General features: G+C 36.3%; 1 protein-coding gene across 3 annotated transcripts in view; it reads right to left on the reverse strand.

Moving 5' to 3' along the window:
- Nucleotides 1-3,694: 3,694 nt before the first annotated feature.
- TMEM245 (transmembrane protein 245) overlaps nt 3,695-26,721 on the reverse strand; it is a 60,736-nt gene continuing 37,709 nt past the window's right edge. Inside the window, exons 14-17 of one of the 3 annotated variants that reach the window (XM_026721722.2) lie at nt 16,050-16,150; nt 12,917-13,091; nt 12,103-12,291; nt 3,695-6,264 (exon numbers count right to left, since the gene is read on the reverse strand). In XM_026721722.2, the coding sequence (XP_026577507.1) occupies nt 12,141-12,291; nt 12,917-13,091; nt 16,050-16,150 (427 nt within the window). In that variant the 3' untranslated portion in view covers nt 3,695-6,264; nt 12,103-12,140. Of the gene's footprint in view, nt 6,265-9,017; nt 12,292-12,916; nt 13,092-13,290; nt 13,656-16,049; nt 16,151-26,721 lie in introns of those variants that run through there. The other 2 variants (XM_026721721.2, XM_087916014.1) reach the window with 2 other exon arrangements.

Raw genomic sequence — 26,721 nt, forward strand, 5'->3', positions numbered from 1 at the left:
GCCTATGCAGTTCTTATTACTAAGTATTAATGAACTTGATTCCAGTTCTGCAACACACATACAATATATTCTCTTAGTAAAAGGCACATATTATAAAATACAAATGCAAAACAATGAAGTAAATTTCATGAAACCATAGTGAATGCTAGAATATAATATATATTATAATCGTACTTTATTATCTGTAGAAAATGCAAAATATTTATTAAAATAGATTCACCAAACCCTAATTCACCAAATTGGATTTGCAAGAGGCCAACTCTTGAGTTAGGATCAAGGCAGGGGATGAGCGGAAAAAGGCCTTAAATTGCCCCTTAGGATGTTTCCAATTTCGAGTCCTCCCTTATAGGAGATTACAAGAGACTCCAGCTCTTGCACCTGTACAAGAGAGCACTAGTCTACCTGGATGATATTTTAATCTATACTGATATCAAACTATTTGCCAAGCTAGCCAAATGTGAATTTCACCAGAGTAAAATTGATTATCTTGGCTCCCACATTTCCCACAAGGGGATAGAGATGGCCTCTCAAAAAGTATGGAGAGTACTAGAGTGGGCTCCTCTCTGCATCTGGAAGCAACTACAAAGCTTCCTGGGATTTGTGAACTTTTAACCACCAATTCATCCCCTCATTTGCCCAGATACCTCTTCCAATACCAGCCTACTGAACATGAGAGGGGAGGGAAAACCCAAGCCCAGTCAGACATTTAAATAGATTATGGAATATCAATCCACATTAGAAAAGCTTAAGCATTTGTTAGCAGCAGAGCCGGTGCTGAAACACCCAGACACCAATGTCTCCTTTGTCGTTCAGGTTGAGGCCAGTGATGTCACCATGGTTGCAGTGCTTCTACAGGAAAACAACCAGGGGATCCCACAGCCATGCACCTACATTTATAAAAAGTTTAATGATACGGAGCAGAAATGGCAGTTTGGGAGAAGGAAGCCTATGTAGTGCGCTGGGTGTTCCTTACATGGAGGTATTTCCTAGAAGCGGGAAAGACCCCATTTGACATGGAGACTGACCATAAGAATCTAGAGGCTCTAAACTCCTCCTCCCCCAGGTTATTGCCCAAACAAATTAATTGGGCTGAGTACTTTAACTGCTTCAACTTCATGTTAAGATACCCGGGGCAGGGGTGGATTTCCTATGTAGCAGATGCTTTATCTAGGCTGCTGCAGTGGAGTAGTTCAAAGCTAATTAGGCTGCTCATCTCCTCCAGGCAATTAAAAGGTACTCTAAAAGCAGCTTTGGAAGAAGACAAATGGTTTCACATGCACAAGGCCGAATGTACAATGCAAGATAGTGTAGCTTGGGTGGGAGCTAATTTTGTTCATCCTGCAGAGCCAACAATTAATGATTCTACAAAAAAGCTATGATTTGAAGATGGTGGGGCATTTTAGCTTTGTACAAACCCTGCACTTAGTCAAGTTTAGTTTAGTTTACTTTCTTGTCATTGCACTATGAAATCAAACACCATCTTCAGTGCACATTATGACCATGAAAATAAACACACACATCCTTCACCCTCCATACATTGAACTGAAAACCCCCGACACCGCACCAATATTGCACTATACAGCAGAATTCAAAAGAGCTACCACCCTGGGATAAAAGCTGTTTTTCAGCTTATTTGTCTTTGTTTTTATTATTCTGTACTGTGTGCCAGATGGCAATAGTTCAAAAAAAGGGTTGCCAGGATGAGATGGATCTTTGAGAACTTCTTTTGAACTTTTTTAAGGCAGTAGGAGCTATAAAGCTCTTCCAAAGAGGGGAGAGGGCAACCAATGATCTTCTGGGCAATGATGTTAACTCTCTGGTGTACTTTCCTATCTGCCACTGTGCAACTGGCAAACCATACAGAGGTGCAGTATGTTAAAATACTCTCTATGGTGCAGGGGTAGAAGATCACCAGCAGTTTTTCATTCAGTTGTTTTCTGAGAAGCCTCAGGTAGTATAATCTCTGCTGGGTCCTTTTGACCAGGGCTGCAATGTGGGCACTCCAGATCAGGTTCTCTTTTAGGGTAACACCCAGAAACTTAAAACTGGCCACTTGCTCTACTCAGTCTCCATTGATAAGCAAGGGCTGGATGTCTGATCTGTTCTTTCTATAGTCCACTATAAAGTCCTTGGTCTTATTGGTGTTGAGGACCAAGTTATTGTCTCCACACCACGAAAGCAACCAGTCCACCTCATCTCAGTAGGCAGACTCATCCCCCCCAGAGATTGTGCCAATTTTGGTGGCCATCACTGAAGAAGGACATTGTTATCTCTGGAGTTTCTCAGTTATCCAAATCATAGATGTTCCAAAGATATTTTTTTAAGAGGCAACTTTTTTCTTTGAAGACATTTCACTTCTTATCCAAGAAGCTTCTTCAGCTCTGAATGGATGCTGGGGAAAGGGAGGATTTGTGGAAGACAATTGGATGGACTTTCTCCCTTTCAAGGAGGTCACCCACAATAACTCAGTACATAGTAGCACCAGGTTCATCCCATTTAAAATGGCCACAGGACAGGACTTTGTATCTATCCCTGAATTGCCCAAGGCCATCCCATTGATTGCTTTAGTAAAAGAGTGGGTCACCCAACTACAGAATACCTGACTGGTGTTAAGGAAAAGTTTGGATGAAGCTAGGGAAGCATATAAAAAAACAAGCTGATAAAAATGCACTAAGCCTAAACACTTTAAACTGGGAGATGAGGTCTATCTATCAAATCTTTGTATACAACCCAGTACTTGCTAGCATGGAAAGACTTCCCTCCCTCAGAGACTGAATGAGTCAGTTCCCAACACATTATTAAGGCGTCCAAACTGCTTTCAAAATTCCATGAATGATACCCAGATAAATCTCATTGAACTGCTAATTGGAGACTTTCTGTGTTCTTCCTCCCTCTTGTTTTCCTCTGCAGGACTGATGCCTCTATCAATGGGGGCAGGATTTCAGGTCTGCTAGGTGTGATTGGCACATCACAGGCATCCTGCCATCAAAGGTTAGAAATGGGAGGGATAAGATAAATGGGTAATAAAGCTGTGTGTATGCCATGAGAAGCTTGCAACCAGTTTGCACCAGAATTCAAGGCCAGGCACCCCGAGAAAGAATGCCTATTACCACAAACATCTCAGTGAGTTCCGATTGGCTGAAGATGGATTGGTCATGGGAGGAGGGTTGGGATGAAAGGAAACTTTTATGTTTGAGCACGCAAAATCCAGACCTAGCCTGACCTTATTGAAACCAACATCTTTCTAGTAAAAGAACCTTTCACTTCAATCCAATGGAGTTGAGGGTCTTTCTTTTACTCTCCCCCAAAGTTGCTGCAGCTTCTTCTATAATTTCTTCTGTTAGTAAGAATTAGGCCCAGTATAGCTAGGTGATGTTTGGATATTTAAAATCCCCCATTACTAGCGTGATGCATTTCTTACATACAATGCTAACCGATTAGCAAATGTTCATCTATTTCTTCTACCTGATTGGATGGCCTATAAGTACTATACATCAATGACAATATCATTGTTTTTTGTTTTATGTTGACCCACAAGCATTCGAGGAGGCTTTCATACTTGGTTTTGTATATCTCTGTGGAGAGGAAATTATCTTTAACATATAATGCAAATTCTACCTCCTCCGTGGTTAGGTTTGTTTCTTTTGAATAGTTTATATATTTCTTTTTTTAAAGTTTTATTTGTTTTATTAAAATAATACGTAAACATTCCATTTCAACTGAACAGTGTGTTGTCTGGATACAATTATTTTTAGGCAATCATAATCAAGATGTTTACAATAACATGCATCACAATAACATTAATATTGTAGTAACAATAATGTTTTGTTTGTCCATTTTAACACATTTCCATTTTAACACTTATCCTTTTTAATGTCCCTTTCTTTCTAACTTCTATTTTTATTGTCTAATCATCAATAAAATAAGTTCCATGTCAAAAAGTATTTCATTTCTTCTTTGTCCTTAATAGAAAGCATTCTGCACATTCTAATAATATTTTCTCATCTGTCAGGATCTCATCACACTTCCATTGTTGAGCATATACAATTCTAGCTGCAGTTAGTACATGTAAAATCAAGTATATTCTCTTTATCATATTTTTCTGGTAGAATACCCAATAAAAATATTTCTGGTTTTATATCTATATGCTGTTTTATCATTTTTTCCAACCTGGTATGCATTTTCATCCAATCTTTTTTAACTTGTGGACATGTCCACCACATATGGTAATATGAACCAGATGTTTGATTACATTTATATTCTCCAACATTTAGTAGAACTATGCTTATACATTTTCACTAATCTTGTTGGTGCAAAATGCCATCTGTAAAACATTTTATACAAATTTTCTTTATATGCAGTTGACATAGTTTAACATTTCTATCCCATAGTTCCTGCCATTTATCTAGTTCTATCGCATTTCCAAAATTTTTAGCCCAAACAATCATTGTCTCCTTTACCTGCTCACTTTCAAGTTTAATATCCAGTAAATAACAATATATTTTCTTTATCAATTTTTCATCTGTTCCAGTAAATATCTGATCGAATTTTGTTAATTTTTTTTAATTAAAACCATATATTTTAGCATCTTTCTCATACTGAAATTGTATTTACATTTGTGGCCACCATCCAATGTCCATCCCTCGACTACTAAGTTTCTGCTTGGTTTTTAATTCCCCTTTTTCATTCAGAATATCTTTATATCTTACAATTTTTCCCATATTAATAATATTAGAATGTATCAGTGCTTCCATTGTAGAAAGCCAAACTGGTATTTCCAGGTAGTGTTGTTCTTTAATTTTAAGCCATACTGATAACAATGCATTTCTGACATAATGTCTTTGAAAGTAACTGTGTATCTTATTCTTCCCATACTATAGGAAAGCATTGAAAGTCGTGCCCTTCTAAAGTTAACAGTCTTTGATGCCTCAAGTTAATCAATTCTTTCACACAAGTTAATACTGGGGCCTGGCAGTACAATTCCCAATCCAACAGTCCAAAGCCCTGTCTTTTTTGGAATCTTGCAGCATTTTCAAACCTATTCTTGCTTTCTTCCCTGACCTTATTTTATTATCTAATTCCTCAAAATATTTCCCCCCACTTTTATTGGAATTGTTTGAAATAGGTATAATAACCTTGGCAGAATATTCATTTTTATAATAGCTATTCTTCCTGTTAATGACAGTTGCAAATCTTTCCATGTCTCCAAGACTAATTTAATTTGTTGCATCAGTTTCATATAATTATCCTCTTTAATTGTTACACATTTTGTTGTTAACTGTATTCCTAAATACTTCACTTTTTTGACTATCTGCATATCAATTTTTTTCATCAACACTCTTTGTGTATCTGTGAGCTTTTTAACTAAAATCTTTGTCTAGTCTTTATTTTCAATCCAGCAACTTCTCCATACTCTTCTTTTAAATTAGCTTCCAGTTTCTAATGGGTCTTCTAATACTAGGTCATCTGCAAACGCCTGAGGCTTGTAGTTCTCTTTTTTAATTTCCATTCCTTTTATTTCTTCATCTCGGCGAATATTTCTGGCAAATACTTCCAGAGTCAGTATAAATAGCAGAGGGGACAATGGACATCCCTGCCTAGTGCCTTTTTATATCAAAATTGTCCATCATGTCTCCATTTATCATCACCTTAGCTGATTGTTTATGATATATTGCTTTAATCATATTAATAAATTTTCTTCTTTCGGTATAATAGTTGCTCCCATCCATGAGTTAGGTATTTTTGCTTCTAACAGAACTTCATTATAAACTTCCAACATCACTGTGCTTAATATAGCTTTGAATAGTTTATATCTTTCTATCAATACACTCCTGTCATTAGTTCCAATCCACTACATTTTTGTGATTGCAACTACATCATACCTACTTCTCTCGTGTATTAGTATTTCAAGTTCACCCTGTTTGTTCCCTAAACCGAGTGTTAGTGTATAGGCATTTAACTTCTTTGTGGCTGAACCCAGGTCTGCTTCTTACATTTACTTTGGTTCTGAGTTTTTGTTTTTTTCTCTTCACTCCCTATCTTTTTATTTGATTGGTTGTCTAGTTCTATTTACTTGGAATTAGATCCTAAAGGTTGTAAAACTTGTTTACCCTTCTGCTTTAATTTTAGTTTAAAGCTTTTCTGATAAGGTGAATCAGTTGTTTTCCAAATATGTTCTTCCCGGTTCTGGTGAGGGGCACTTCATCACTTGCCAGGAGCTCTTCATGTAAGGTAATGCAGACCACGATCTAAAAATCCAAAGTTCTGTTGATGACACAAATTTTTAAATCAATGGTTTGTTTCTAAAATCCTATGCTTCTTCATTGAACATAGGCCTCTTGTTGGAAGTATAAATAAAAACACCATTTGTGCTCCTAATTCCTTAACTTTCTTCCCTAGTTTTTCTTAATCTTTCGTTTTTATTTTCAGGTTCGTGGTTGTCATTTGTCCCCACGTGTAGAAGAAAGGGGTGGTAATCTATGGGGTTTTATTATTTTAGTTAGATTCTCAGTCACCTCTATGATTTTTGCTCCATACTTCTGAAAACATTATTAAAACAATTGTTCAGCTACAGAGGAGCTTCACAGGGATGGACTGGAATAGGGGTATTGCTCTTGGTTGTTGTTTCCTTTTATAAGTGATATAATTCCATTGGTTTTTCTCTTTAGATTCATATATCGCGTCATTTTTTGGAAGCTGTTTGTTCTCTATTGTGTTCAATTTGGCATAGTGTTCTCACTTAGCTTGGGGTTTTTGTTTTTGTAAGTTGAATTTTAGAGTGGCTAGAGTTGCTTCTAGACTCTTAACTTTTTCTTCTTTTCAATTAATTTCAATTAATTTATTAAATTAATTTAATTAATTTATTAAATTAATTGAATTAAATTAATTAAATTCAATTAATTTATATTCGGTACATACATAATTTGGGTCTTCTATGAACATAACCTCAAACATACAACATATCTTGCAAGTCACAACATCAGCCATTAGTTTGTTTGCTTTTTAATAATTTTTTAAAACATTAAATTTAAACTTTTAAAAATAAAAAAGTTAAAAATGTAAAATTTTAAATCTGAAGTATTTAAATGTTTGTGAATCTTTTTTATTCAAAATTTCTGCATAAATATAATTTAAAATGTGTTCTGTTCTTGTGAATTGTCCCAATTAAGTCCAGCCATGAGCAGACCAATGCTAGTTCACAGAGCAATGGCCAAAGAAGGCACTTGAAAATTTCTCAGTCTAAATAAATCCAAGAGGCAAACTTAAGTCCACAACACAAGAGAGCTAATGAGGCAGGAAAAGTCCAGAGTTTCAAAGGCAGGATTCAAATCAAGGCATGATGTCAATCTAAAGCAGGGGTGTCAAAATCAAGGCCCACGGGCTGGATCTGGCCCTTGGAGTGCTTAGATCTGGCCTGAGGGACCACCCTGGAAACAGCAAGGGACCAGCCCATGGTGCCTCTGCCACTGAAAACAGAGCACAGGAGGACAAGCTGTTTTCTCGGGCAGAGGGTTGCAGGAGGCTGTCACACCCAAAAATGGAGCCCAGAAGGGCTATGTACTGCCCTCATGAGCTCAATTTTCGCTGGCAGAAGGATGCAGGAGGCTGTTGCAGATGGAAATGGGAGCTCTGGGGCCCATTTTCACTGGCAGCGCTTGGGTCACTGTAGGTGCCCCCGACATAAGTGACGTCAAGCTAACGATGGCCACCACGCCCCTGCCGAGGTCAAACACAACCCTGATGTGGGCCCTTAATGAAATCTAAAGCGAGGAAAGAATCACAATGACCAGAAAACTCACAGCTAGGAAACAAACACATTGTTCCCAGCATCGCTTCCATCCATCTGCTGTGCTAAATAGCTAGCTTCAGGGGTGGGATGCTATCGGTTCAGCCTGGTTCTATAGAACCGGTAGCTCCGAAGAGCAGCTGACACTCAACCAGTTTGCTGCAACGATCTTCTGGTTGTGTTTGGCCCATTCACGCGCCCGGGTTCTAGGCTGTGCTTTATTCCCTGTTTTTTCCTCCTCAGTTGCTTTGCGTGGAACAGCTGAGTGCTGCTCATCAGCTGCAGCAGGTCACTGCTTGCTGGACCCATTAATTTGTAAGTAATGTGCATGCGCGTGTAGTGTGCACGCACATGCAGTGTGCATTTGAAGTGCATGCGCGCAAAGTGAACCGGTTGTTATGCCAGTAGGATCCCAGGCTAGCTTCCGATGCAATTCATCAAGGGCAGAGCTTTCTCCTCATGAGTAGTCTGGCTGTCCATCTCTAGTCCTGCCTTTTCTCTGCCCTACGTGTTCTTGGATCAGGAGCAGAAGGCAGTTCCTCTTCCTCTTCAATGACCTGCATGCTTTCCCCACCTGGAGCCTCTTCCAAATCCTTCATAGATAGCTGCTCAGAGCCATCAATCAACTCAGCTCCTGACATGCAAGGAACTGGTTCATTCTCCCCTTAGCTGACATCAAGAGAGGTATCTGGGGAGTTATCACAGTTCTCCACATAAGCTCTAAAATTATGCAAAGAAAACCCAATTAAACAAATGAGTCAAAAACATTATACAGGTTCATTTATTTACTGACAAAAATTATTTAAAACTATCTATTTCTGTGTGGCAAAAGTACATACACCAATAGGATTATCAGTTTCTTTAAAGGGGAAATTAAGAGTTTCCATATCTTGATAGTAACCACTTGTGAGTGTGGGAGGGTTAGGGTTAGGTTTCTGTTTGTGTGGAAAACAGATAACATTTTAAGTCATATTTATGCAGAAATATCAAAGATTCAAAAGGCTTCACAAAGTTTTTGAATGCATCCTTTAATATTACTTACAGAAAAAAAGAACACATAAAATATTATTTTTTGGTTGAAATAACTATTTATGTATGTTATTTCTTTTTCACAATGTATGTATCACTATTACTGCTACTTCTGTGCTTTTCTTTTTTCTTTTTGTGTTATTTAAAAAGCAACAAAAAATAAAAAAAGGGTAAAAATAAATTCAAAATTTAAGGACTCACATTTTTAATCAATCTTTTAATTCTTTAATAGTAGAAAGTTTTTATTAGAAATAAATACTTTATAAAATAAATAAAATAATATTTAAAATACAGAATTCAGAAGGAACCAAGATATTTGCAGCTTGACACAGATATTGTAAAAAACCTGGAATTAAACAATTTAAAAACTGGAAATGCAGCAATATATCCTTTTTAAGTACTGTGAGAAGTACATGGTATCGTCCTTGATTGGAATACAATCATTTCAATACTATACAGAATTTTAGTCATAAATTTAAACTTTTAAACGTTTTCTAACACAGGTAGTCCTTGACTTACAACAGTTCAGTTACTGACCATCTAAAGATACAATGACACTGAAAAAATGACTTATAACCATTTTTTATAGTTATGACTATTGCAACATCATGTGATTTATCACGGTTGACAACTTACTCCCATTTTTGAAGATTTCAGTGTTCCAGTGTGATTACCTTTTGCAACCTTCTGACAAGCAAGTCACTGGGGAAGCCAGATTCACTTAACAAACTAAACAACTGTAGTGATTCATTTAACAAATGTGACAAGAAAAGTCATAAAATGGGGCAAAACTCACTTAACAAATTTCTTACTTAGCAACATAAATTTTGGGCTCAATTGTGGTTGTAAGTTCAGGACTACCTATATAGCAAATATTTTGGTATTGTATTGCAATATATAGTAAGAAATTGTGTAATTCTCCCTCTTCTACCAATTGTATCAAACATTCAAAAGGTTTCACAAACTTTGAAGTATCACTGTGTAAATGAATCCTTTAATAATATATTTAAACTCTAAAACAGGCAGAATTGGGTAGTTAGAATAGTACCAAGAAGATCTGTGAGTAAACTACCACTGAATTGTATCTAGCAGTAGTAGATACTAGTCATCTTACCAAATTGTATATCAATGGGCAAAATGATTGAGCGTTCTTTCACAACTTAACGGATATGTTAAATCAATAATATTTAACTGCATTAATAGCAGATATTTTTATCAATATTGATCTTTAGTCCATTTGCAAAAGCTTTTGGCTCAGAGAAGAAAAGCCTTTGGAGTGCAATCCCATGCTCCTCCAGACTCACTGAGGCTGCCTGATGCTTCAAAACTGGATCTGGTGTCTTGCACAGGCAGACTTGGTAAGTCAATGATGCTGAGCAGGGCATGTTCTTTCCATTCCGCCTCTGCTCTCACTGCTTCCTGTGTTGGGAACATCAGGAGCAGACAGCTTGGTGGTCTGGCTAAGGGATGGGGAGATGGGGGTTGTACAAGTGGCAGGCTGGCCTGCACATGCTGCGTGCAGCTCCACTCGCACAAGCCTTTGGGTCAATGCTTGCACAAATGGAGCTGTGCATGTGCATACATGCACTGGGACGTTTCTCATGTGGCCTGATTCAAAATACGCCACAGCCTGGTAGTGGGTTTGGCCCAGGGGTTGGGACCTCTGTCCTAAAACTTCATTGATTAATTGATTGGTCCTTTCTTATAAAATGCTTGAAAGTTTTAACAAGCCTGTTTTGTAAATCCAATACAGGAAAATTATTCTGATAACTCACTTGGTTTGTTATCTGTATATTCATTTTAATTATTAAGACTTCATCAACTTTCTTCAATGAATCCAATATTAAAATATTTGGCTTCATTCTTAATTGAATTGATTGAAGATTGAAAACAACTCACCACTGGTCATAATGCACTGACTATGGTTTGGGCAAGATGGCTGTTCCCTTATTCTTCCAGAGCTCTAAACTGCGGACTGTCGTCTTTCACTTTTCTCATGAGGACAAACTGTCTGTGGGTGAGGACAAGTCCCTCCTTGTCTAGAGAAGTATTACAAAGAACCAGTTTACTTGCTAGCTCTTCATTCTGCTACAATTATCACCTCCACTTTTAGCTGAGCCATTTTCAGTTCGCCATTTCTTAACTGAAATTTCTATGAATATTTCCCTTGTTATTTCTATGACAAAACTACAGTGTTCTTGCACAAAACATGGATTGAAGAATTAGTTATGAAATCAGCTAGACAACAAAAGATACCATAGGAATTGCAATGGTATTATAGTAATTTCTATTGTAATAAGACTTTTTAAAAATACATTTCTCTAGTTCTCCCTGGTTTTTTTCCTTGAAACTCAATTTTCAACTTCCTTGAAAATCACTTTTTATTATTTTGATTCAAGGCTGTCCATTAATTACAGCCTTCCAGACTATTCTCACTTCTGCTTAATTGATGCATAGGTTAGCATGGTGACTCAGTGGTTTTAAGATGCTGAGCTTATGGCCTGGAAAACTAGCAGTTCAGATTCAAGGCCCCAAAACCACACAATGAGGTGAGCTCCCATCCTCACCCCAGCTCCTGTCACCTAGCAGTTTGAAAGCATGCAAAAGCGAGTAGATAAATAGGCACCACTTTAGTAAGAAGATAACAACACCAAAGTGTTAAGTCATGCTGGCCACATGACCGCAGAAATGTCTTTGGACAACACTGGTTCAATGGCCTTGAAGCGGAGGTGAGCATCCCCTAAAGTCAGTCATGACAAATGGAGTAAAATCTGTAATGATTTCTTTTTTAAATCTAATTGATGTGTACTTTAGAAAATCACAGATTTTACAAATGTGAAATAATTAGCAGCAAGGATATCAATTTATAAATTATTTCATTTGAACAATTTTGCATCTTCATTTTTTTCAATTTAGTTTATTTCCTTTTTAACATTTTTTCAAGTCATGTAAGCATTAAATAAGAAATTACATAAGAAAAAAATCCATATTTTAACAATGTCATCACTAGTCATTACTAGACTTTTTGATTAGTTTTATTAGTTATTTCCTTAATAGGAAATCTGGATTTTATCTTTACATTTTTATCTCACTCTCTCTCTTTCTCCCTCTCTGTGTGTGCCTGTGTATGTCCACATACCTACTAAATACCTACTAATGTATCACACATGCTTTAACATGAGTATTAATGTAAATAAATGATTAAATGCAGCCCCAAAGTTATATTTTAAAAGCTTCTATAAGAAAGGCTGGTTATAAAGCTAACAAATAGATGAATGAATATTTACCAATAAATCTTCAAAGGCATCTGCAATAGAGCAAGTAATTAATTTGTTGGACTCACAAGTACAGCACTGTAAATTTTAGAGGCACCCATAAAAATACAAAGGAGTATGGGTCCTATGATGGCTCCTTCTAGTCCCAGGTAATATGTTCCACCAGCTATTGCAAGTCCTGTCAGATAAGGATGACCTCCTCTGCAATCAAATAATAAATGAAATTACTGCAATGTCATTTAAGAACCATCACTGGAAAGCTGATTTTATATGTTGAGTTATCAAAAGACACAAAAAGAAATAAGTTAATATCTAATCACAAGCAAAGACATTTCTGTGCAGACAGACAAACACGTACTGTACAGAAAAGAGAAAAATAGAGTTTGAAACATGGTAAAGGTTCTAGGTGAGTAATGTTGAAAAAAATCACGTTTAAGCCATTCTTCTATTAAGGAATTTTTCCCCTACATGTCACATTTGTCCCTCAGGAAATATGCCAGTTATGAAGGAAATCAGAACTACTGTATACTTATATTCTCTCCAGTGATATTCTTTCCACTCCACACATCCTATGCTGTCTTTTGTTGAATAGAAGAACACTTTATAAATTTTCTATTTCCTGAAAATACTCTAATCAATAATTAGTATATGATTTTGAAAATGATCACATATTTTAGAGTGTGTATCTATGCTTATTTTTCTTTAACGTTATGTTTAATAAAGAAACCAATATTGACATAAATAATTCATCTAAATATTTCTGGACATTGATTGACCTGTTAGAATTTTTTTCAATATAGTAAAGAAAACAAATTAAAATATTCACCCAGATATATCCAAATAGATTGCTGTATCCACAAAGTAAGTTGGCAATAGATGACAAATGAAGAGAAGCATAGCTTTATATCCTTTTCCTTGATAAAGCCAAAGATCTAGAACTGCAGGCGCAGTTGCCCAGTATGTTCCCAAAAATGGAACTACTCCAAGAATAGCAGCCAGAGCTAAGAAGAGATGAGGTTTGGAGTTAGAAAAGAAAATGTAACGTTTGCAATTAATTATTTAGGAATGTAATTCCACAAATATTTTGCAACTTTATATCTCATACCACTATTTAAATTCAAAGGGAATTTAAATAGAATATAAGAAAGATAAAAGAGTTTATAATTACATTGCTTATAAAACAAAGTATGATACATCTTGAATTTCAATGCTACTGGATCAGTAATCAAGAATTAAGACAGCATAACCTAGTACCATATTACATGAGAAATAGTTATGATAGAAGTAACAAAATGCTACAAGTTGAATTAGATGATCATAATTTATATTCAAGGCAGCACCAGAACAAGAATAGTTATAATGGAAATCTCTTGCCCATTCCTCCTCTGCAAATCCTTGTGCTTTTGGGTGCTTCTTCAGTTAAAGCAGGAGTCTCCAAACTGAAGTCTACGGGCTACGTCAGGCTGACTGGAAGGTTCCTTCCTTTCACCAGTTCATCCCATGTGCTGTGCTCCAATCCTTTCCAAATAGCAGAGGAAAAGAAAGCAGGGCTGCTGCGTTCACCACTGTTTGGAAAGGAAGGTAGGAATTTTTTTTATTTCTCTGACGCTAGGGTTGTGAGCCAGCTGTATGGTTGCTAAAGAGGAAGGGGAAGCACCTTCCCCTTTAATATTTCCAACCATTGGGCAGATTCTCATTTAATGTAAATCTGTAAAATTTAGGTAAATAAAATTTATTGACAAATAGAATAGCTTTCTTTTCTCATTTGTAATTATTAATTTATTAGGAATGAATGAAAGCTTGTAAGAGTAAACTCCTGGCCCAGTTACCAACCAGGATTGGATTACTTTGTTATTTCTTCAGAGTATTTACTAAGGACTGATATTTTTCTTGTATCATTTATCTGTGCAAGCATGTCATCATTTTTTCATATTTTGTCACTTTCTTTTTTGCTACTGTTATGAATCATATCACATTGAGCAAAATAAAACACGTTCAATTAAATTTTATTCACTTATTTTTAAAATTGATTTTTTTTCCCCTGGCCCTCAATGTTTGCAAAATGTCCAATATGGTCCTCAGACTGAAAAGTTTGGAGTTCCCTTGAGTTAAGAATCCCAAGAAATTCTGAAATATGACTCAATTCTAGAAGGGACAGCTAGCAACTAAGACTACATTATTTCTCTCCTTTTAAAAAGTTTGCTCCATATTTTATGTATTTTTTGAAAAATATCTACACCTTTTCACCAGTAAAAAAGGCAGCCAATTTAATTCTTTTATTTATTTATTCCTTTATTTTCTTTCTTTAAAAACTTCACTGGAGGTTTTTAAGAAGAGATTGGACAGTCTTTAGTCTGGAATATTATAGAGTCTCCTGCTTTATCTGGGTATTGGATTAGAAGACCTCTAAGGTCCCTTCAAACTGTTATTCTGTAATTCTATATTTTTCCACACAGATGATACAAATGATTCCATTGAGTCTAGACTTTCTTAGTTGAACTTCCCTTCTACTAGTAAGCTTTATTTTATGACAACCTTGTACCACCGAGTTATCACAATCGTTTTGACATGCATATCAAGGGGATAAAGAGATTTAATTACATTGATAGATCCTGAACTATAATTAAATGAAAAAGGAGACATTAATCAGAAAATGGAAGAAATTGCTAGGAAACTCTACGAAATCATTACAATCTTTTATATTTAAAATTACAATTACAGTTAAGAAATCCGAAGAGAATGGCTCAAATCAACATGATGAATTAGATCTCAATAAGTTTAGTAGTGTATTACATTGCTTGGAAAAAAACACATTTCTGCCATAAGTACTCTTGATTCTTGACTCTCTTCTAGTGAGGAAGCTTGCAAGGACCTAAGGCTGCTGCTGCAGGCAATGAGCTCAGTGCTGATCCTTTGCTGTGCTCTTCTCTGGTGTTGAGTGTCTTGGGAAGGCTGATGCTTGACAGGGATCCTCCCTGCCTGAAAGAAGAGGATCTTCTCCATTTAAGGTCTGTCTTTGCTTTTCTTGATATCAATAGCTGAACAAAATTATGGGAACATCTTTGTCCTGACTTAACCCCAGCCTATCCCAGTTGATCCCTGGTCCAAGAAATTGTAATGGTAATTTTTTTAAAAAAAGTTTTTCCCTTTTAAGTAAAATAGAATAAAATAACAACTGAAACAATGATACTACTCTTAATATAAGGGGACTTTGTTGCTAATGAATAAAAATACCCTGCATATGTTTTAAAAGGCAGATATGAATTTATTTTAAATCAGTTTTATATGCACCCAGGAAAAGAAGTATTTTAATATCTTCTTAAACTCCAAGTAGCTGAGCCTAGTAAACCCTATTTCATAGAGCCAGAGGACAAGAGGCTTTTAAGTATGATGTGGCTATTCAAATACATGCTAGAACCAAACGACACTGCTCTAATACATTCTTTTTTTTCTTGCACTTTTATCACTTCAGTTGTTATGGGGTCTGATAGTTTAAGCAGATAAAAGGTGAATGTTATCTATCATTGGAGAGATTCAGATTTCATCTGATCAATATCGAGTTTCCTGCTTGAACAAGGGGTTGGACTATAACAGCGGTCGCCAGCCAGTGGAACGGACCGAGAAAATTTTGGTGGTCCGCAGAGAAATGTCACTCCCACCAACGTCAGCAAGCCACCGTCAGTCAAAATTCATATTAGTGGTCCCCAGGATTTAAAATTATGAGTTTAGTGGTCCCTGGGGTCCAAAAGTTTGGCAACCCCTGGACTAGAAGACCTCCAAAGTCCCTTCTAACTCTATTATTCTGTTATTCCTTAATGTAAGGATTTATATATTTTGTATGATGTAGGATTCAATACTGAATATTATGCTAAAGTTCAGATAAAATGTTAAAACTTACCAAAATGGAACATGATCGTTAGATATTAACATAAACACAAACATTCAAACATTGTTCTCACCTGAGGGAATGAAGACAATGTTTATTCCAAAGATGGTATGAGTCAGCCAGGTATATAGGCCATAGAACCCAGCCATTTTGAGAGATGCATCAAATACCCCTCTGGAAGAATGTAAAAGAATGTAAAAGCCATGTAAAAATGCTATCTCAGACTGCAATATAAATGTTTACTTAGATAATAAGTAAGATAAGAGCCGTGTTGGCGCAGTGATTAGAATGCAATACTGCAGGCTACTTCTGCTAACTACCAGCTGCCAACAGTTCAGCAGTTCGAGCCTCACCACTTCCACATTGACACATCCTTCCATCCTTCCAAGATTGGTAAAATGGGGACCCAGATTGTTGGGGGCAATATGCTGACTCTGTAAACAGCTTAGAGGGGGCTGTAAAGCATTGGTGAAATGGTATATAAGTCTAAGTTCTACTGCTATTGCTTTTGCTAATAAGTACTTATCAATTCCTTCCAGTTAAAAGCTATTTGCTATACATTTGCTTATGAATAAAAATAAATTCATTGTCAGCAAAAAAAGAACACATAAAATGTGTTCTCTTTTGCTGACTGTTTTATGTTTTAATTTTTTTCTTTTTTGGCAATGTATGCATCACCATTACCATTTCCTTTGCGTTTGCTCTTTTTTTTCTTTTTTTGGTGTTATTAATTAAAAAGCAATAAAAAAATGTAAAAGATAAAAATACATTTAAAGGACTCACATTTTAATCAGTCCTTTAATTCCTTATAGTAGAAACTTTTAAATAGAAATGAGGAATAAAATAATATTTAAACTACTGAATCCAGAAGGAACCAAGACAGTGTTTGCAATTTGGCATAGATATAGTGAAAAATAAAAATTAAACAATTTAAAAATCAGAAATGGAACAACACATCCTTTTTAAGTACTGTGATAACTACATGGTACTTTTCTCTATGGAATATAATCTGTTCAATAAATTTAAATGACAGAATTAAACTTTTAAAAGTTTTCTAATATAACAAATACTTTGGTAATCAGCATTGCAATAAATAATAAGAAATTATGTAGTGCTCCCTTTTCTATCAATTGTAATAATGTTTATTTAACTTTTATGTTGTAAATATTTTTAAAAACCTAGAAGCACCATAACCACTCTAATTTGTGGAAAGCATATTAAGTTTAGTAGTACTGCAAAAGGATTCCAGCAATATTGTATATTTTACATACTTTAACTACCCAGATATCAACTGAGAGACAAACTCTGTAGCCAGTGGGAGATTAAACAGATTCCTAACCAACCTAGCTGACAACTTTGTCATCCAAAAGGTAGAGGAGGGAAGTAGAGGAAAAGGTATACTGTAAGAATTAGTAAGCTAATTTTTACTAATACAGAAGAAATTATAGGGAGTTGAAGTTGTTAGAACTTTGGGTGAAAGTGACTGTGTCATACTGGAATTCAATATAATACAAATACAAGCAATAATCCAACCAGTGTCTTACTCTATAAAAGAACTGATTTTAAAGAGAGAGAGAGAGAGAGAGAGAGAGACTAGGAAAGATTCCATGGATGAAAATCCTAAAGGGGAAAGCAACTCAAGAAGTGCGGGACATTCTGAAAAATATGATCATAAAAGCCCAGTCTATCACAATACCACTGAAAAAGAAAAACGAGAAATTCAAGAACAAACCAGCATGGTTGCACAAAGATCTCTTTAATAAACTGAAACACAAAAAAAGACAAGTACAAAAAAATGGAAAAAGGAACATATAATTAAGGCAGAATTTCAGCAGATAGCCAGAACCTGCAAAGACGAAGTCAGGAAATCAAAGGCTCAGATTAAACAAAGACTTGCAACAAAAGTTAAAGATACAAAAAAAGTTTATTTAAAATATTAATAATAAGAAAAATGTCAAGGAAACAGTTGGTCCATTAAAGAGAGATAGCAAGGAAATAACAGGCAATAGGGAGAAAGCAGAGCTGCTTAAATCATTTTTTGCATCAGTCTTCACACAAAAAGAAACTATAGCCCAACATATCCAAAAACTATTATAAAAGACAGACAAGAAATAAACATTAGAATAAGTACAAAAATGGTAAGAGAACACCTATCAGATCTTGACGAATATAAATCACTGGGACATGGCAGATTACATTCCAGAGTTCTGAAAAAGCTGGCAGATGTTATTTCAGAACCATTGTACCATATATTTCAAAAATCCTGGAACACTGGGGAAGTACCTCATGATTGGAAAAGGGCTCATGTGGTTCCCATCTTCAAGTAAGGAAAAAAAATGAGACCCAAAAAACTACAGACCAATCAGCATAACAACATTACCTGGGAAGACCCTGGTAAAAATAATAAAAAAACAGATTTGTGAACATCTAGAAACAAAGTTATGACTAGTTGCCAGTACAGGTTTGTTAAAAATAGATCATACCAAACCAATCTTATTTCAGTTTTTGATAGAGTGACTAAATTAGTAGACGAGTAAAATACTGTCGACAAGGTATACTTAAGATTTCAGTAAGACATTCAACAAAGTAGATAACAACCTACTTCTTGGTAAGCTATAAAAATGTGGAATAGATAACATCACCACCAGATGGATTTGTAGCTGGCTGACAAACCGTACTCAATGAGTAATTCTTAATGGTTTCTACATGGAGGGAAGTAAGCAGTGGGGTACCCCAAATTCCATTTTAAGACCAATACTCTTTAGTATCTTCATAAACAATCTAGACCGGGGTATTGAAGGGGATCTCATAAAATTTACAGATGATACTAAGGTGGTAGGAATAGCCAACACCCCAGAAGATAAGCTTAAAATCCAAAAAGATCTTGACAGACGTGAACATTGGTCCCTATCTAACAAAATGACATTCAAGTTAGATAAAAGTAAGGTTTTACAGTTAGGCCCTTCAACATCTTCATAAATGACTTAAATAAGGGAATGAAAGGGGAACTCATCAAATTTGCAAATGACATTAAGTTTGCAGGTATAGCCAACATCCCAGAAGCCCAGCTCAGGATCCAAAAAGATCTTGACATACTTGAACTATGGGCCCTATCCAACAAAAGGAATTTTGATGTGTAGAAAAGCAAAGTTTTACATTTAGGCAGGAAAAACCAAAGGTATAAGATGAGACCTGGCTCAAAAACAGTAACTATGAGAGGGACCTTAGAGTCCTTGTGGGTGATCACTTAAACCTGAGTTAGCAATATGCGGCAGCAGTCAAAAAAAATAATACAATGCTTGGTTGTACAAACAGAGGCATAGAATCAAAATCACGTGAAGTATTAATACCACTTTATCAATCCTTAGCAAGACCATAGCTGTCACATTACAAAAAAAAAATTGAGATTCTGGAAAAAATGCAAAGAGCAACTAAGACGATTAAAGACCTGGAGACTAAAACGTATGAAGAACAGTTGCAGGATTTGGGTTTGGCACATGAAAGCAGTATTCCAGTATTTGAGAGGTTGCCACAAAGAGAAGGGCGTCAACATACTTTTCAAAGCACCAGAGAACAGGATAAGAAACAATGGATGGAAACTTAGCAAGGAGAGAAGCAAATTGGAATTAAGGAGAAACTTCCTAACAGTGAGAACAATTAATCAATGAAACAGCTTGCCTTCAGAAATCATGGGCACTTCATCACTGGAGGTTTAACTTCATCATTGTTAAATTCTGTTTTGGATGCAATGTTTAGAATTACAGAATAAAAATCAAGTTGTTTTGGAAAAGAAACTTGACTATTAGTGATATTAGTATCTGTGGTTGATTTTTTTCAAACAAAACCCAACCAATCAAACATCTACAGCTAAAAGACCACTCATATCATTAAACATAATTATTTGTGATTAATATGGAAAAAATGGAACAAATTAACAAAAAAAAAGTTCTTAAACAGAAATTACTCTTGAGCAACAGTTAACAATTTCCAGGCCAAAATAATAAATATTTTCCAAAATTAATTATCCTCTATCAAGAAACATAACCTTCAAGAATTTTAACAAACAGCCTGTGTGCATGCACTCATGTGAAAATATCACACACACTAAATTGCACTGAAGCCGTGACAACATGCAACTTAATAATGTGCAATATCACCACCAGAGCAAGCAGGATGGGAACTTCAAAGAGGAAGGGTTTGGTGCATTCAAAATGAAAGAGCATGCTACTTTGGAAAGGACAGTATTTCACATAGAAGATATTCATGCAATTCAGAAATATGTAATTTGAATAATTTCGGCCATTGTCATCAAGAAAATGAGGATGATTATAAGCATTTTGCTAGCTTTAAAAATAAGGCTGTTCAAACTACATTTTTACAAATTAGTAACAAAAAGATACTCTATACATCAGTGATGGTTGAACATATAATGTGAAAATTGAGAGAGAAGAGGGCATGCTTTTGTGCTGTTTTCAGATACTGCAGAGGCTGCAGAAGAGAATTCTCCAAAGCCACATCAAGAGAGAAGGCTTATTGTGACCTAGATAAACCTTAGGTAAGCCACAGGGGCCTGTCAATACAACGTCAATACACATTTTTGCCTGCAAGTAAGTGGTATGCAGCGAATCTTGGGAGTGCTGGGCCACAGGACAATTGCATTATTCCTCAAGGCATCTTGGGGAATGGCACTTCCCGAGTGCCACTGTTCAGAGTGGCCTAGATAGGGAAGCGATAGAAAATTGTTTTCTTTTGTTCAATGTCCGTGTTTAGGCATGTGTCTTTGTGTGTGTGATATAACACCAGTGAAGTTAAGCATTTTCTAAATTTTTGACATGCTGAGCCAATAGGTTTACCATCGTGGTTGAATCACCAAGAATATATTTTTTGACTAAAAACATTCAGATAGAAGTTTACCTGTATCTAAAGATCATCAGTTCCCTTTGAACTAATTACTGTTTGATGGCACAACCTATCTCACTTGTACTTTTTTTTTTTTTACTCCTGATGACTGACCCAAGGCTACCCAGCTGACTTCATGTCAAGGCAGGAGTAGAACTCACAGTTTCCTGATTTGTAGCTAATCTCATTGGGATAAATATATAGAATAGAATAACAGAGTTGGAAGGGACCTTGCAGGTCTTCTAGTCCAACCCTCTGCCTAGGCAGGAAACCCTACACCAGACAAATGGTTATCCAACATCTTTTTAAAAACTTCCAGTGTTGGAGCATTCACAACTTCTGAAGGCAAGTTGTTCCACGATTATTTGTTCTAACTGTCAGGAAATTTCTCCTTGGTTCCAAGTTGTTTCTCTCCTTGATTAGTTTCCACCCATTGGTTCTTGTCGTGCCTTCAGGTACTTTGGAGAACAGCTTGACTCCCTCTTCTTTGTTGCAGCCCCTGAGATATTGGAACAATGCTATCATGTTTCCCCTAGTTGTTCTTTTTATTAGACTAGACATCAATGGTGGTATTCTACCGGTTCGGCCCAGTTCTGGCAAGCCAGTAGCAGCGATGAGCAGTGGAGACCAAATCAATTCTCTCCACTGCTCTGCTGTTGGGCCCACCTGTCCACCCGGGCTCTCATACTCACTTTTATCTGCTGAATTTGAAGCGCAGCTGCTTTGCACGGCATAGAATAGTGCCGTGTGGCAGCTGCTCAAGCAACCAGCATCATGCAGGCTTGCAGGAGGCGAGTTAGAATGCCTCTGCGCTAGCGCAAAGTGTGCATTTGGCACACGCATGCATGCAAAGTGTGTGCACGTGTGCAAAGCATGCTCACCAAGCCATGCCCACTGAACCGGTGGCAAAAATTTTGAATCCCACCACTTCTAGACATAGAGAGTTCCTGCAACCATTCTTCATGTTTTAGCCTCCAGTCCCCTAATAATCTTTGTTGCCTTCTCTAGAGCCTTCTCTATATTGAGAGAAGGCTCTAGAGAAGGCAACAAAGATTATGTGCTATGTTTACTGCCTATGCTATGTTTACTGTGCTATGTTTACTGCCTTGACCTCCTGGGGAAATGTGGAACATTAATATTTCAAAACACTGAACAAACACAAACATACATAAACATTGAATAAACACAAATACATGGGTGGCTATAGTTGGTTATGGAACAGATAAAGGTATTGTTCATTAAAGTAGCAAATATTAGCAAATTTGAGTATTATAAGGTTTTACTGATTTATTCAATGCATTTGATATACTGTATATAGAAGTTTATGATGCCTGTATTTTGGTGTTCAGTATATACTAGTCCATAAAATGAAGGGTTTAAATCAGCATGTGGCCACACAAATTCTCACATACGCAATGCTTATCATTTTAGGCAAATATTTCATTTCACTATGCATTTTTATTATTCAGAAGGGAGAGATGATGCAGTGCAGTTGTTTATTGGTTTAAGTTGGACTAAGAAGACAAAGTTTCAAGTCCCTTCTTGGCCAAGGAGCTCACTGTATGTCTAGTGAGTCAAACACTACTTCGGCTCAACACACCCCACCTTGTTGTTGACCTTTTATAGATAAAACTACAGGAAATTTTTATAAGAAAACCACAGAATGTAAATACAATCTATAGTTTTCTACACTTGGGAGTACAATTATCATATACTTGTCCCGTAAATAAAAATGTTAAATTTAAATTTGCCCAATTAGAGATATCTTTAAAAATCTGAAGACCGAATAAATAAACATACAGTAAATATATAATTGTCTTCTTTCTTCAAACACACAAATAATCTCTAATTTATCTGGACTTCAGATTGCATAGATATTGTTGTTGTTGGGAAGGTACTGCAATATGTTTCCTATTCAGATAGTTGAATGTGCTATTCATATGGGGCTCAAAATCCATTCATTTCATTTGTGATCTAGTTTATATATCATTCTAAAACATAATTTAGCTTGTTTGGTTTCAAGAATAGACTGTGTTCAGTATATATTCAGTATATATGTGAACCCATCATTTCCAAATTTATCAGTTTTACCTAGGAATTTGAACATTTTTTACAAGCAGCTCCAGACATACTAATATCAATATGCTATATTATATAGAATAAATTCTTCAGGACATGAAGGCAAAATTTATCATATAAAAATAATGCCTAAATATTATGCTTGACAAAATAAAGATATGGTGAACAAAAACGCTGAAGGGAAAGAATCTTTATATTTTAGAAAATAAATAACTTTTATTTTCTTCTGGATAAAAAATAAGGGGAAGTTAAATATCTAACTTGCAAAACAGAATTATTTTGAAAAGATTCTTTTGAGAAAATGAAAGCTAAGTAAAAATATAGCACGTTAATGGATAAATAAATAAAGTATAAAGTTCCTTTCTTAAGTTGAAGGAATTAATAAGTTTAGTTTAATACATTATGTAAAAGCAAGAAAAATCATAGGATTTCAGTTTTTTTCTAGGAATGTGGATGAAATGGAAAATAATTTCATTTTGAATTTGAGAACAAGTGTTCTGAGAGAACACAAATTGAAATAATTCAATAGCAGAATACAACTGAAATTGATTAAAAACAAATAATAGATTAAACGTACATTTACTGAATGATCAATACCAATAACCATCAATAATGACTTTGTGATTAATACTTTCTTTGGTCTAGGATAAGTTCTTTCTTCTGATTATAATGTAACCTTTACACAAACATTCTACTTAGATAGCCCCCTAAAACCAATAATCTGTCTAGCACCACAGTGATAAAACATAACTATAACAAAATAGACACCCTATTTTGACTCTATTACTAACATGGAATTTGACCTAGAGCTAAATACCTGAATTACAAAAGGCAACATCTGAATTGATCTCTTCAGAGGTAGCTTTACAGGTGAAACTCAAAAAATTAGAATATCGTGCAAAATTTCATTTATTTCAGTAATGCAACTTAAAAGGTGAAACTAATATATGAGATAGACCCATTACATGCAAAGCAAGATAGTTCAAGCCGTGATGTGTCATAATTGCGATGATTATGGCTTACAGCTCATGAAAACTCCAATTCCACAATCTCAGAAAATTAGAATATTACATGCAATCAATAAAACAAGGATTGTACATAGAACAATATCAGACCTCTGAAAAGTATAAGCATGCAAATGTACTCAGTACTTGGTTTGGGCCTTTTTGCAGCAATTACTGCCTCAATGCGGCGTGGCATGGAAGCTATCAGCCTGTGGCACTGCTGAGGTGCTATGGAAGACCAGGATGCTTCAATAGCGGCCTTCAGCTCTTCTGCATTGTTCGATCTCATGTCTCTCATCTTTACCTTGGCAATGCCCCGTAGATTCTCTATGGGGTTCAGGTCAGGCGAGTTTGCTGTCCAATCAAGCACAGTAATCCCACAGTCATTGAACCAAGTTTTGGTGCTTTTGGCAGTGTGGGCAGGTGCCAAGTCCCGCTGGAAAATGAAGTCAGCATCGCCATAAAGCTCGTATGCAGAAGAAGCATGAAGTGCTCCAAAATCTCCTGTAGATGGCAGCGTTGACCTTGGACTTAATAAAGCACAGTGGACCAACACCTGCAGATGACATGACTCCCCAAATCAACAGACTGTGGAAACTTCACACTGGACTTCAAGCATCTTGCAATGTGTGCCTCTCCATTCTTCCTCCAAACTCTGGGTCCTAAGTTTCCAAATGAGATGCAAACATTGCTCTCATCAAAAAAGAGGACTTTGGACCACTGAGCAACAGATCAGTTCTTTTTTTCTTTAGCCCAGGTAAGACACTTCTGACAAATACGACATTTGACGCCCATGTCCAGGATCCATCTGTGTATGGTGGCTCTTGATACACTGACTCCAGCCTCAGTCCACTCCTTGTGAAAGTCCCCAACACTTTTGAATGGCCTTTTCCTGACAATCCTCTCCAGACTGTGGTCAACCCTGCTGCTTGTGCAACTTTTTCTTCCACACTTTTCCCTTCCATATAACTTTCGATTAATGTGCTTTGATACAGCACTTTGGAAACATCCAACTTCTTTTGCAATTACCTTTTGAGGCTTTCCCTCCTTATGGAGGGTGTCAAATGATGGTTTTCTGCGCAACTGTCAGGTCAGCAGTCTTTCCCATGATTGTGCTTCCTACTGAACCAGACTGAGAGACCATTTAAAGGCTCAGGAACCCTATGCAGATGTTATGGCTTAATTAGCTGATTAGAGTGGGACACTTTGAGCCTAGAATATTGAACCTTTTCACAATATTTTAATTTTCTGAGATTGTGGATTTGGGGGTTTCATGAGCTGAAATAATCATAATCATCTCAATTATGTCATAATCATCTCAATTATGACAAATCACAGCTTGAACTATCTTGCTTTGCATGTAATGAGTCTATCTCATATATTAGTTTCACCTTTTAAGTTGCATTACTGAAATAAATGAACTTTTGCACAATATTCTAATTTTTTGAGTTTCACCTGTAGTTTACAATAATTGAAGGTGAGAGCCAGTTTGGTCTAATGTTTAAGGCACTAGGCTAGAAACCAAGAGACTGTTAGTTCTAATCCCACCTTCAACATGAAAGCTGGCTGGATAATATTGGGCTAGTCACTCTTCTCAGTTCATGATGTCAGTCAGGTTGATCAATTCCTATAGTGGAATATGTAAGCTAAATTCTCAGGAGGGAGGCAGTTCATTCCAGAGGAGCAAAAAAAAGAGGAAGCAAAGATTAAGTAGTTTGTGTGGGAGGAAAAGACTTAAAAGAGCTCCTCTTTATGAGTTATCAGAGTATGCTTTACTTTGGCAAGACTTCTTGGGATGAATCACATATTCATTGGATCTGGAAAGATTATCTATGCTATACTAACATTTAAAGTGACAATAAAGTTATTCAACGTCAGTGATAAATCATTGGATCTAATAAGATTATACTACACTAACAATAATACACATTTCGATAAATTAAATGTTGTACATGTATGTTACCATCTATGTGTGAAATTAGTCATTTTAGAGAATACCGAGGAAATATATAGAATGCCAAAATATGAACATCAAAGTATGAAATACTTAATATTTCACACATTTCCTAGGCATTCTATGCAATGGCAAAAGGCAAGCCTTTTGAGCTTTGGGAGGCTGAAAAATGGGCCTTTGGAAATACCAGAAGTGCCCGTTTTCAGCCTCTGGAGGGCCTCTGGAATCCCGGGGAGGCCATTTTTGCCCTCCTCCCTCAAGCCCCCGGGAGGGCAAAAATGGCCTTCCCCGGGCTCCAGAGGCCCTCCAGAGGCTGAAAATGGGCACTTTGGGTATTTCCAGAAGTCCCGTTTTTCAGCCTCCCAAGGCTGCAGAGGCTTCTCTTGAGCCTCTGGGAGGGCGAAAATGGCCTCAAATGGGCCGAAAATCAGCTGGGAGGCACACACGTGCACAGTGCAGTTAAGTTTGGCTGGGGCGTGCAAGCCCACACAAATGGCTCTGCGTGCTATCTGTGGCATGCGTGCCATAGATTCGCTATCATGGTACTAGCCCATACTTTGCTGTATGAGAATGGTAGAGCAAGCTGTAAGTGTCTGGGCAAGAATCATAGCATGTTGACATGCAATGATGATTCTATGAAAAATTATCTAAAGTATGAACCAATGTTCTAAAAACTGTGTTTTACTAATTTACAAAATTTAGTGAGCAATGTGAAAAAGGCTAAGATGACTACTTAGCCTACTACTAAGAAGAAGCCACAGTACTATTGGCTGCTAAACCACTATGTTGTGGTAGAAAACAAAAGTAAG

Source organism: Pseudonaja textilis, chromosome Z, assembly GCF_049901715.1.
Source record: "Pseudonaja textilis isolate UNSWEBS1 chromosome Z, rPseTex1.2, whole genome shotgun sequence".
NCBI classification, from domain to species: Eukaryota; Metazoa; Chordata; class Lepidosauria; order Squamata; family Elapidae; genus Pseudonaja; species Pseudonaja textilis.